The sequence below is a fragment of the Branchiostoma lanceolatum genome, chromosome 2 (genome assembly GCF_035083965.1).
Source record: "Branchiostoma lanceolatum isolate klBraLanc5 chromosome 2, klBraLanc5.hap2, whole genome shotgun sequence".
In the NCBI taxonomy this organism is placed as follows: Eukaryota; Metazoa; Chordata; class Leptocardii; order Amphioxiformes; family Branchiostomatidae; genus Branchiostoma; species Branchiostoma lanceolatum.
The window spans coordinates 21,429,388-21,442,430 of NC_089723.1; the positions used below are offsets into that span (position 1 = coordinate 21,429,388).

General features: G+C 41.4%; 2 protein-coding genes and 1 long non-coding RNA gene across 5 annotated transcripts in view; all 3 read right to left on the bottom strand.

The window, feature by feature from the left end:
- Positions 1-2,829: 2,829 nt before the first annotated feature.
- LOC136427898 (kelch repeat and BTB domain-containing protein 8-like) lies at positions 2,830-8,811 on the bottom strand. Its single transcript, XM_066417121.1, has 5 exons — positions 8,614-8,811; positions 7,742-7,955; positions 6,413-6,552; positions 5,692-6,261; positions 2,830-5,522 (listed from the first exon to the last, which is right to left on the bottom strand). The coding sequence occupies exons 1-5, from the start codon at positions 8,718-8,720 to the stop codon at positions 4,778-4,780; spliced, it is 1,776 nt and encodes a 591-aa protein (XP_066273218.1). The 5' UTR covers positions 8,721-8,811; the 3' UTR covers positions 2,830-4,777.
- Positions 8,812-8,955: 144 nt separating this feature from the next.
- On the bottom strand, positions 8,956-10,306 carry LOC136427900 (uncharacterized). Its single transcript, XR_010754534.1, has 2 exons — positions 9,595-10,306; positions 8,956-9,456 (listed from the first exon to the last, which is right to left on the bottom strand). It is a non-coding gene; the product is annotated as an uncharacterized lncRNA (long non-coding RNA).
- Positions 10,307-10,321: 15 nt separating this feature from the next.
- LOC136427896 (kelch repeat and BTB domain-containing protein 8-like) overlaps positions 10,322-13,043 on the bottom strand; it is a 40,811-nt gene continuing 38,089 nt past the window's right edge. For 2 of the 3 annotated variants that reach the window (XM_066417114.1, XM_066417115.1), the window contains exons 2-5: positions 12,827-13,040; positions 12,250-12,389; positions 11,252-11,842; positions 10,322-10,754 (exon numbers count right to left, since the gene is read on the bottom strand). In XM_066417114.1, coding sequence (XP_066273211.1) covers positions 10,535-10,754; positions 11,252-11,842; positions 12,250-12,389; positions 12,827-13,040 — 1,165 coding nt within the window. In that variant the 3' untranslated portion in view covers positions 10,322-10,534. The remainder of the gene's footprint in view (positions 10,755-11,251; positions 11,843-12,249; positions 12,390-12,826; positions 13,041-13,043) is intronic. The other variant, XM_066417116.1, reaches the window with a different exon arrangement.

Here is a 13,043-nt window from a genome sequence, read left to right on the forward strand (position 1 = left end):
CCTCCGGTTTCGGCGTGAGTTCGAATCTCGGTTGGGGTCACTTCTGTTTATACTCGCTCCTTTGATTTGTTTCATCTATACCTTTATACCTTTATACCTTGATACTGCTTCCTGGTTTACGCTTTCTGCAGCAACCACTTTAGCAGGTAGGGAATTCCAGCTATTGACAGCTCTGACACTAAAAGTTTGACTTCTAACCCTAGTCCTAGCCAGTGGGACTTTTAGCTTGAGGTCGTGACCCCTTGTTACCTTCTGCTCAACAGGGGTGAAGAAACTGTGGACTGGAACCCTCTCAAGACCTTTTAGGATTTTGAAGACTTGGGTCATGTCCCCTCTTTGCCGCCTGTATTCCAAGGATTATACGTGCACTACATGCAAAAATACTACTACTGACCATTCAATCAAATACCTTTGTTCGTAACATTGAATCTAATGAATGAGAGTGTAACATGGAGCTCTAGCTAATCACTGGTATACAGCCTTCTCATTTAACGTCATCTGCGCTATGTTGGGTTACAGTGAACCCGTGTGGAACACAAGAAGTTGCCATTGCTTAATCCCCACATATGGTCGTTAGGGGATTCAAGCTAAGCTATAATGGAATTGATTGTGATAAATCTGAAAAAAAGAATTGATAGTACAAATTAAATTAACAAATAACTTAATTGCAAGTTATGGCCCAAAGGCTAATTGCAGACAAACATGTACATGGAAATACATGGGAATCGAGTGTAATGAATTGATTGTAATGAATCTACATCTGAATGAAATGAATAAACGAGACTGTATTGAAACTTGAATTAAGGTATGTTCACATATTTGACCCTACTTGCCCTCATACATCTATCTATTGGGACATATCCAGATACATGTACATGACATAGAAGTTTATGGGAAGATTAACGTGGCATAACAAACAATAAAATTAGAGGTTAACGTTACATGTGTACTTAGTTTTAAGGAGAACGTTGCCATTTTCAAATTTGAAAGTGTAAACATTTGTACAGAAGTCCGGATAATTATCACTTGATTTTAGTTGTTAACATGTGACAAATTACTAAATATAAAATTTATGCACATTTCCAAGTAAATAAAACATTGAACACCTCGCTTCAATGTTAATATGCTTTCATGTAATGCTGAGACATACAACACAAGCTAACAGTTTCTGCCATGTACAGTCTGAAATACATGGCTTTAAGTTCATTAGATTAATGTCTTTCCAAATGTTGAGGGATCTGTGTCAAGACGTTTCACCCCAAGTCAGTATGTCTGGTATCTTTGAGAATGTGTCATGAGCATGAGGTTTGAGTCGATTTAGCTTATTGCAATGGAAGAGTGTTCTAAATCATCTCTTTTGCTCTTTTTCAGGACCATATAATTGGTGACTCGGTCAATTCTATCTTCAGTGATGCCTTAATTAGTGTCTACGATGTCACCATGGTCACTTCCATTCTCCCAGTCATTGTCAGTGTTGCCCTCATCACTGTCTCTTGGTCTGAGAAGTCATCCTTCCTGTCACAATCATCTAAGTATCCGCTTCCATATGGATCTGAGAAAGTGTCATTGTTATGTGGTAATAACAAGGCTAGGAGAGATGCAGGCGCACACACGCAGATGAACTTTTAGACTGACTCCGGACCGCATGGCCGGAGGTTTAACTCGTCCCAGATGTCCGATGTGCATTCCCCCCATATTTGGTGGGACCGACCTGAATACTACATCATAGTTCTCCTCTCCATAATCAGAACATGGCTCCAGGTGACCTGAGAAAGTGCCCTGGCTCTCCTCTCCTTGATCAGAATATGTCTCCAGGTCCCCGTCTTGACATCGATTCCCAAGGCACATTGGGACCATCCTTGCTGTCAAGCAATCTGTCCTATTCCTGAAGGCCCACCAGTCTAACATGTGGGGAACAAGCCTGCCCTTGTCTTTTAGATACAGCCAAGATCCTGTCTCTGGTTGGTACTGGAAAATGTGAACCGTGGACTGCCTCTCTATTTCCAATAGGTACCAGCGGTGTAGTACAGTGAGAAGGTACAGAGTCTCCCCATATTTCATCAGGGTTGCTTTGTCAAAGGTAAAAGATCTATTACCTGACCACGTCCACTCACCTTTTGTAGGACTGTAACACCTCTACACAAGTTGATGAAGAGTCTCCCCAGTCTTTGTGACAGTCTACACAGTACGTAGATGCGTCCCCGATACGTGACGGCCTGAGGATGCAAAGGTGGTTGAATCTGTTTATCAGTTGAATCAGCTGCTGTCGCTCCGCGTGTCTGCGAAGCTGGTGTGCTACGCCGAAGGGCGGCTATACCGGGTATACAGATACCGACCATTCTACAAGTTACATGTTCTATACAACTAAAAGATGTTATCTAATCGAAATGTCTTATTAGAGCAACCTACAACGTCCTATGAGATACCCGACTTGGAATATGTTCTTCTCAACTACTGCAAAATGCTACTTTGTGTCCCAAGGAGTTCTGTAAACGCCGCAATAAGAGGCGAACTAGGAATGTTTCCATTGTATATTGACACCCAAACACAACTTATCAAATACTGGCTTAGACTACATAACTTACCCAATGATAGAATTGTCAAGAAAGCGTATGATGCTGCAGTAGAACAAGAATTAGACTGGATTGTTCATGTTCAAGATATTCTGTGCAGGCATGGTTTCCGAAATATATGGCTAAAACCTGCGGTTGATGCTAAACATTTTGGTAACATATTCAAAGAACGTTTAAAGGATATATTTCTCTCTGGTTGGCGACAAGAAATTAGGAGCAGCAGTAAACTAAAACCTATTCACAAGTCAAAACTGACTTCACGTTGGAAAACTACCTTTCATCAATTCGTAATAAATCCTTTATAGTTAACATAACCAAATTAAGAATCAGTTCTCACTGTTAAGAAATAGAAAAAGGCCGATACCATAATATACCAGCCAACCAGAGACTATATCCTTCATGTCAAAATAGCATTGAAGATGAATATCATTTCTTAATGACATGCCCCGCATATACTGTAGATAGACGAAAATTAATGGATATGATCTCATGTAAATCCAGTAAACCCTTGCCTAAGGCAAACATAGATATGTTCAATCTACTTATGTCATGTCCCGACACCATATCTACGTACTTAGGCCAATACATATTTAGCGCTTCACAAAAGAGAGAATGTATTTTAACAGACCGAAACGTTTAACATACTAGTATATTATATCATTACGCCATTTACGTCCATACATTCTTGTGATTATAGTTTTCAGAATTGAATAGACTAGTTTAGTACCCATTGTATTGATTGCATTGTCATCCTTGCCATACATTGTGCCATGTACAATTGTGGAGCAATAAAGTTCATTCATTCATTCACTAAATCTCTTTGTTCGTAAGCTGATGAATGAGTGTGACATTAAGCATGAAGCAAATTAGCGAATGGAAACTTAAATGAATGTGGTTTGGCCCTACTTGGCATCATATATCTTATACAATGTATAATATCTATCTATCGGGCAGATGCAGGTACATAGAACGGCCTTTGAATGTAGACTATTTAGAGTATCTAAGGCTAGAGACTATATGTGTGTTTAGAAGCCTTTAAAACAGCCTTCGAAAGAAGACAGTAGCGTATAAGTTGACTATAACTAAGGCTAGAAACTCCACGTGCAATAAGGTGGACGCTACCATCTTCATACTTTAATACAGCCTTCGAAAGTAGACAGTAGCGTATAAGTTGACTATAACTAAGGCTAGAGATTCCACGTGCGATAAGGAGGATGCTACCATCTACATACTTGAAAGTATAAATTTGGTGCAAAGATAAAAACAACAGCATCTTAACGTAAGTAATGGAACTACTGTGCATTTGGCACAAAAAGCCTTTAATGTCATTGTGGTTAGATAACTGTGCACAACATGAACTGAAGTTACAGAGTGAGTGCAAATAAAAGTGTCAACTACATACCAAACGTGAATTGTGCTTAAGAGATTACTAATCCTCTTAAGTGTAAAAAGCTAAAATACTTAGCAGAGATGAAATTTGTGCCCTAATGCTCTAAGTAAGCTCATCAAAGTTTTTCTGTTCTTCTTTAAAACTCCAATGACCAATCACATGCAGAGAAAGTACAAAGAAATTAACCACTAAAATTACTGTTTAGTAGCAGTAGTAGTAAAAGTAATAGTAACATCAGTAGAAGCAGTAGTAGTACTTAGAAGTAATAGTAACGTTAGTATAAGTAGTAGTAGTATCCGATAAAATACATAAAATCAATCAACAAATGCTGTCTTCACGTCTGGTTTGAACCTAAGTATTCCTGGCAATCATCAGAAACCTTTTGGCTGTTCAAATGTTTTGTTATATTGTACAGGTAACAAATTACAAAACATAAGATTCATGCAAACTTTCAATTAAATGGAATATAGAGCATCAAAGCTTAATGCAGCTTCATGCATTTGCTTACTTACAACTTAAGATAATGGTTTCAATCGTGTACAATCTGACATACAAGGGTTTAAATTCTCAATATCTCTTCAAATACAGGTTTATCAGTGTCATGGGCCTGGTGACTTTATTTAGGGTAATTTTGAGAATATATTGAGAGCATCAAGAGTGGCGTGTTGTGTTGATATAGCTTATTGCGATGAGAACATTTTTCAAAACCTTCTCTGTTTTAAGATCTAACTATTCCAGACTAAACCAGATGTCACCATTGTCAATTCTACTCTCGATCTCCCTGCCATTGTCATTATTGTCCTCGATCAGTGTCCTATAGGTATGAGAGATAGTCCTCGCTGTCACTGCCATCTGAGCCTTGGCTCTCCTCTTCCTCATCAGAAGTTAGCCACAGATCCTCATTTGTACATTGATCCCCAAGGAACAATGGGGTCATCCTTACCGTCAGGCACCCTGTTCTTCGCCTGGAACTCCACCAATCTACCACGCGGGGAACCAGCCAGCGCTTGTCGTTTACATTCAGCCAAGTGCCTGTCTCATTTTTGAACTGGAAAACGAGAATTCCGGACTGCCTACTAGTATTCATTTCCCATGGGTACAAGCGACGTAGTACAGTGATAAGGTACAGAGTCTCTCCATATTTCATCAGAGTTGCTTTGTAGAAGGTAAGAGATCTATGGCCTGACCGCGTCCACTTACCTATAGTAGGGTTGTATATCTCTACCCAAGTCCTGATAGGACCTACCTCTTTACCGTCACAGTCTACACAGTAGATGCTTCCATGATAAGTGACGGCCTGAGGATGCAATGGTTGTTTCCGCATGTCTGCTATTTTGTTCCACGTGTTCTCTTTGGTACTGAAGCAGTAGCAGCCTTCCTTGCTAATGACGTATATACAGTCATCAAGGATCACAGCACACAGCTCTGAAGACAAGGGTTGAGGGATGGGTGGGATGGAGGTCCACACATCACGACTAGGGTCATACCTCTCCACTGCTCCTTTAGTGTCATCACCACCTATGGCATAGATGTACCCCCTTAGATACACCAGACCACACCTGGGGAAGACAGATACAAGAAAGGGCTACATAATTTCCCTTATGACATCTTCAGAACTAAACATAGAAACATTTTTGTCCACTATCTTGAAGATCTTAAAGCATAGAATCTCGTCCTTTCCAAATGCCTCAAGGCAAGAAAGCAGAAGCTTGCAAGACAAAGACATACCTTTCTCTGGGTGCAATCATGTCACATCTTTGTTCCCAGGTGTTTAACAGGTGGTTGTACTGATATAATGCCCTCTGCCTGATAGCCTCCTGACCATTCCTGCTGTTGCTAACGCCCCCTGCCAGGTACAGCTCATCATCAGGAGTGGCTGTCACAGAGAAGCTGCCCAGGTTGTCAGGAATATCAATTGTATATATTCCATTTGTCGAAAGGTCACAGCAAGGAAGGAATCGCTGGGAATCATAGTCTCTTAGGAAAATCTGCATTTCAGTTTGTTTCTGTCCCAAGCGCTGAGTTGTGCTGTCACTATAAACCAACTTGCTGCTGGTTGACAAGCACTTACTCTCGAGTTCCAGAAGTTGATTAGGGCTGATGAAGGAATGGCGGAAGGATCTGCAGAGAGCAGGAAGACGTTGCCAACGCTCTTCTTGGTCAAATTCTATCCATCTTAGAGCAGCTTGTACAATGTCATCTTCTGAGCTGGTCAATAAATCTTCCCTGTTGAGCATGGACTGGAGAAGGGGCAGAGACAACTGGAGAAAGGATGGTTGTTGTACCACCTGTTTGAACCTGAGAAAGTTAAATGTCCAAATTCAATCAGTTGACTAAAACATTTTAACTGTGAATGCATTTTTTAAGGTTAGAGCTGTTAGAAACAGACAATTAAATGAGTGTAATTTATCTTTTAATGTCTGATGTGTGTCACAGCTATTGGACTCACCTTGATGCAGCGTAACTCTCACTGGCCTCCACGAGACCAAAGTCCCCCAGCATGTCAGCATACATCAACACATCTGTACAGTTGGACACGTCAAGATGGTCCTCCATGTATACTGCTGCCTCACGACCTACAAAATCCACCTAGAAGCGACAAACATGGATATACTTAGTTTATTACACCTATGGGGAAGCACAGGGCAGTAGGGTGTTTGTTAGGTAGACATGACGTACATGTAACATAACCCAATGTTGTGATAGTGCATGTGTTAGACTTAAGAACAATAGTTATGAGCCTAGAAATGGCACCTCTATAACTAGAAATTCATGATCTCATACCTTTGCCAAATGATGTTGACCTTTCAGAGTGACGTATCATAGATGTTGATATTTTCATGCAAATAATTTCTTCTTTGCTTAAATCATATCACTCTCTCTACCCAAATAATTTATGTAGAGAAGTCTTGTCTTAGCAAAGAGGGATATTGTACCATTTCCACATAAATCATGTAATGCAGCTGCAGCCCTAATTTGCAAGGCTTATGTCTAATAATGTTCACTAGGGGTGGGTACCGGTACCGTGTACCGGTACAAAACCGGTATTTCTTAATGGACCGGTCCAAAAAAACCGGTCCATAAATAATCAGTGGACCGGCCTATGGACCGATTAGAAAATTCATAGTACCAGGCGGCCACATAACTGGTCTAAGAAAATACAAAACAGCAGATTTAACTTCGTTTTCGAAGACGTTAGCTGTGAATCATACCTAGAAACACTTAAAGGATTAGTAAACAGACGGCGAGAAGAGTATAATTATAATTTTGAGACAAAGTGCAAACCTAAGAAATTATATCGTTCCAGACATGACGTTTGGAGACTTTTACGTGTGTCTCGCTCTCCAAAATATGATGTACTGCGACATTACTATAATCAGGTACAGGTACAGGTCCGGACCTGGACCTGACCCTCTGGACCTGGACCTGGACCGGACCTGAATTGTTTGTACCGGTACCCACCCCTTATGTTCACCTTTACTTACCTTTCAAATGCTGGAAGTATGAAATTCCTGTGATCTAAGATTATTGAATTATAATATTCCTCATTAATTCTGCAACTGAGATATCATATTTACAAACTTTCAATGGCCCGGTATGAGCTCTATTTTCTTCCCATACACTACCCAATATACACCAGTATCAAGGTGTACTACCAAACATCATACTAGTAAGACTAGTAAGGATCCATCCTAAATTTATATTATCTTCAGACAAACACACAAACAACAAGGCGTGCAGTTATGAAGACTTCGAAGCAGTATCCTTATAGTTATACCTGTAGAAATCTGGCTGCAGACATCACAGCCTGGACCTGGTCTGGCTCCGTCTGAAGGCAGCCGGTGTAGGCGTAGTCCAGAATGGTTGCCATGGCTACCTCACTCACATCCTGGATGCTGATCCTTTCCTGTTTGGCCTCCGCGTAGCCGCTGGTGAACATGGTACGGAAGTAGGGACTGCACGATGCCAGGACGGCGCGATGGCAGGGGAAACTGGGTAGAGGAGGAAGATACAAATGTACTGTTTCATTCTTCGGTATTACATTGACCTGGGTGACAAGGCAATATGACGTATCATTCATCCCTTTACAACATAATTACATGAGAACGTAGCATGATGTCATTCAGAGCGGAAAAGGATCGCGCAATGTAACACTATAATGATTACTATAGTGTTACATCGTGCAACCCTGCACAGGGAAAGAACAAAAAGGCTTTAATTTAAACCCCGGGAATCCGTTAGCTCCTATAGTATGAGCAATAATTGACCCCATCTGGTCTAGGCTTCTTTGGGTGGGATTTTAGGGGAATGTAACGAATGGTGCCTGCGCCTAGACCCCACAGTGACAGAGCGAGGCTTTAATCTAAATCATTTTAGTTTATGGTGGAATTTGTGTGTGAAGGACACCGGACGGCTACTAGTATTGTATAAAAGACTCAATCATCAATGTTATGTACAAAAAAGTTGGGGTTTTCTGCACCCCCAAGGGTTAGTGTAATGATCGTCAGCCTGCTGTTCCGAGCCTAAAGGACCAATATCAATCCATAGGTTCTGGTTTTGTGAAGGGGGAGAGAATTTGTATTACGTTGTATCGCATTTTTTTAGCTCCCCCTATAATCTAGCCCGCTCCACCCCCCTCCCCCATCTTACCTTCTCCCTTCCACCTCCAGAACCACGTCAGTCAGCTCAGCCCGCTTCCTCTGTTCGTTCAGCTCTCGCAGAACATCGTTAGAATGAGCTTTGTTTGTTACATCCATATCTACCACTACCAGGGGGCCAAAAGTGAAGAAACTGTCGCTCCTCTAGCCTCGTGTTATACAAAAGCAACTATCTTTGCTCGAACTTTAACCTTTGGCCCTTCTTGATACCTGAGTCTTCATATAGTGTAATGTTAATTTTCAGGACTTACTTGTAACGTTACTTTGGAACTTTCTCAATGTTAGCAAATCGAAAGGGAAACTATTACTTCAACCATGTACTACAGGCAGACAAAATACTACCGAAAATTTAATAAGATCCTTTTTTTCGTAACACTAGGTAGGCTAATGTTATGATTGAGAGCTCTAGCTAATACCGGTATACAGGCTTTTCGTTCAACGTCATCTGCGTTATGCTGATTACAGTAACTATGTGTGAAACACACAAATATTTCATTGCTCAATACGGAAACACGGTCGCCAGGAGATTCAAGCTAGCTATAATGGAATTAACAGACTAGACTGTATTGAAACTTGAATTGTGTTTTCACATCTTTGACCCTACTTGGCATCATACATGTACAGTTATCTATTGGGGCAGATACAGATACATGTGAATGAAATAGAATTTCATGGAAAGAAAAACGTGGCCTAATAACAAACAACAAACCTAGATATTATATGTGTGCTAAGCTATATGGAGAATGTTGCAATTTTCAAAATTGAAAATGTATGTACAGAAAGCGGATGCTGTCTGAAACGTCTGTTTCAAAATTTTATCCAGTTGCTTGAGTAACTATTTTTGTATCGTATCGTATCGTTTCTTACTACCTGGATTTCTACCCTTCATCAATGTATGTACAGAATTCCGGGTAATCATTACTTAATTTTGGTTGTTAGCATGTTTTCTATTGTACAGGTCTCTGGCTTGTACAGCAGGTAACAAATTATTAAATACACAATGTATGCAAATTTCCAAGTATTTAATGAAACATAGAACACCCAGGGTTCCTGTAACGTTACATGTTAATGCAGATTCATGTAATGCTAAGACATACAACACAAGCTAACGGTTTCAGTCATGTACAATCTGAAATACAGGGCTTTAAGTCCATTAGATTAATGTCTTTCCAGTTGTGGCATCAATATCAAGAAGTTTCACACCTGGCCAGTATTTCTGGTAACTTTGAGAATATATCAAGAGCATGAGAAAAAACGACTCCTTTAATATGCTCTTTTTCATGACCGAATCTTTTGTGACAGACCCAATCAGTTTTATCTTCCATTATGTCTTTATTGCCTCAGATTGTCACCATTGTCATTTCCAATCTCCCCGTCATTGTCATTGTTGGCCTCATCATTGTCCTCTTGGTCTGAGAGGTCGTTACCACTGGCTGAAGTTACTGTCATGTCCTCGTTCGTATACACACTAATACCCCAGGTAATTGGACTCATTCTTGCTGCCAGGCAATCCGTTCTAAATCCAGATCCTAACCACGTTAAGGGGGGAACCAGTCTGCCCTTGTCTTTTACAAATAGCCAAGAGTCTGTTCCTGGCTGGTACTGGTGGACATAAGTTATGGCCTGCTTAGGTAATCCCCATAGGTTATAGCGGTCTCGATCATTTTCAATGAGTACAGTGAGGAGGTACATTTGTACAGAGTCCCTCCATGTTCCATCAGGGTTGCAGTGTGGAAGAGAAAAGACTTGCCATTCCCTGACTGCTTCCACACACCGTTTGCAGGGTTGTACATCTCTACATATGTCGGGGAAGAGTCTCCCCAGTGTTTGTCGCAGTCCACACAGTAGATGCTTCCCTGATAGGTAATGGCCTGAGGACGCAATGGTGGCTCAAGCATGTCTGCTATCTTGTTCTACTTGTTTTCTGTGGTACTGAAGAAGTAGCAGCCTTCCTTACTTATGACATAGATACTGTCATCAAGAGTCACAACAGAAAGTCCCAAGGACATGGGCTGAGGGATGGGTGGTATGGAGGTCCACTCATCATGGCTGGGGTCGTACCTCTCCACTGCTCCTTTAGTGTCATCACCACCGATGGCATAGATGTACCCCTTTAGATACACCAGACCACACCTGCGGAATATAGGTACATCAAAACATGAACTATGTTTTGCATTTTTTTAACCAACTGTTTGGGTTCTTTCACAACATGGTTAGTGCAATGCAATTGTGCAATTCCTGTCAGAGCTAATACATGTATCAGGGGTTTATCTAAATCAGGAAAGAGGGGCGCTGCACCCTCTTGTTTCAGCCCAGCACCCCCTTGTCAAATTCAGATTTTAGCTTAATATCCAGCATACAGCCTTTACTCAGCAATGGATTCTTCCATAAACACATGCAATTCGGTCCCTCACCTGTGTGTGCTCCCTCTTATTCAATTTTTCTAGAAAAAACCCTGCATGTATTGTGTACAAGAGATAGAAATGTATCACTTCATATTGCAGAAAAGCAAGCTTTCCATTAATTGGTGATAATTAGACAGGTAGATACTCTCTACATCTTACTCTGCCATATAAATTCCTGTACCTCTTCTCAAGGACATTATATCCTATATAAGGAGAAATACCTACCCGATCCTCTGTGCAATCATCTCACATTTAGGTTCCCAGGTGTTTAGCAGGGGATTGTACTGGTAAAACTTATTCTGCCTGTAAGTCTTCGTACTCATCCATCTCTCTCTCTTGGTAAGATCGCCCCCTGCCAAGTACAGCTCATCTCCAGAAGTGGCTGTCAAAGAGAAGCTGTCCAGGTTGTCAGGCGTATCAATTGCATATGATCTACCTGTGGAGGGGTCATAGCAAGGAACAGATCTTTCAGGTTCATCCTCCAAAAAACCTCCTTGTAGGAAAATTTGCATCTCAGTTCGTACCTGTCCCAGCCGCTGTGTCGTCTTTTTGCTGTAAACTATCTTGCTGCCTGTTGACAGGAACTTACTTTCAATTTCAACTTGCTGTTTTGAGCTGATAAAGGAGTGGCGTAATAAGTTGCAAAGGGCAGGAAAGTGCTGCAAGCGCTCTTCTTGGTTGAAATCGATCCATCTTAGAGCAGCTTGCACAACATCGTCTTCTGAGTTGGTCCATAGATCATCCCTGTCAAGCAACGACTTGAGATGGGGAAGAGAAACGCGGAGAAAGGATGGTTGTAGAGCCACCTGGTTGAACCTGAGAAAGTTACAGAGGGTTAATTTAAATATGCAAGAACACAAATTGTGAATGCATTCTGTCTAAGTAAATGCTGTTTAGAACTTGTCAAAGAAAGACCACCACCATCTTACATCCGGTGAGGTACAATAGATAAAGTTATTTTTTGTCCTTCATGGCAGACACTAATGCAGGCCCTGTGAGACCAGTGTCTCTTTCGGTCATTGTCAATAATGGGTAACCACTGAATCAGTTTTATCACTACAAACAACATGCCCTGCCAGGGTGAGCTGGCATCATTGCACTAATGATTAAATGGGTGGGAGCGAACCATAGAGTTGATGTTAACGTTTGTTAGATGATTTCTCTATCATACATTATATACCTGCAATTTATCGTTTAATGTGTGTATTAGCTACCGGACTGACCTGGATGCGATGTACTTCTCACTGGCATCCACTAGGGAAAAGTCTCCCTGCATGTCAGCATACATCAACACATCTGCACAGTTGGACACGTCCAGATGGGCCTTCATGTATTCTGCTGCATTACAGGATACAAAACCTATCTGGAAGCAAACATGGTTACAATTACAGACCATTCTGCACTCAGTTAACTATGGCTAGCAATAGTGAAATTGGTCACGGTGGCAAAATGGTTTGAGTGTTGGACCCAGGTTCGATAATTACCATGCCGCGACGTTGTGACCTTTGGAAAGGCACTACACACGATATTCTTATCATGACGGTGGAGTGACATCCATCGACCCTCTTCGTTTAATCTGTCAAAAGTGTGCCCCAAAACATACACGGATTTGGTGTGTTGATGTGCCAACATCTGCACATTTGCCATCAAGAGTAGACAGGGGTAGAACTTAGCATACCCCATAATTGTTGCACTATTGCATATTAGGGACATAGAAATGAGCCTAAAAATGGCATCTCTATCAATTATCAAGTTGTCATGGCTGCACATGTATAAAGACCTTAACCAGCAGTGAGGTACCTGTAGTAGTCTGGCTGCAGACATCACAGCCTGGACCTGGTCTGGCTCCATCTGAAGGCAGCCGGTGTAGGCGTAGTCCAGAATGGTTGCCATGGCTACCTCACTCACATCCTGGATGCTGATCCTTTCCTGTTTGGCCTCCGCGTAGCCGCTGGTGAACATGGTACGGAAGTAGGGACTGCACGATGCCAGGACGGCGCGATGGCAGGGGAAACTT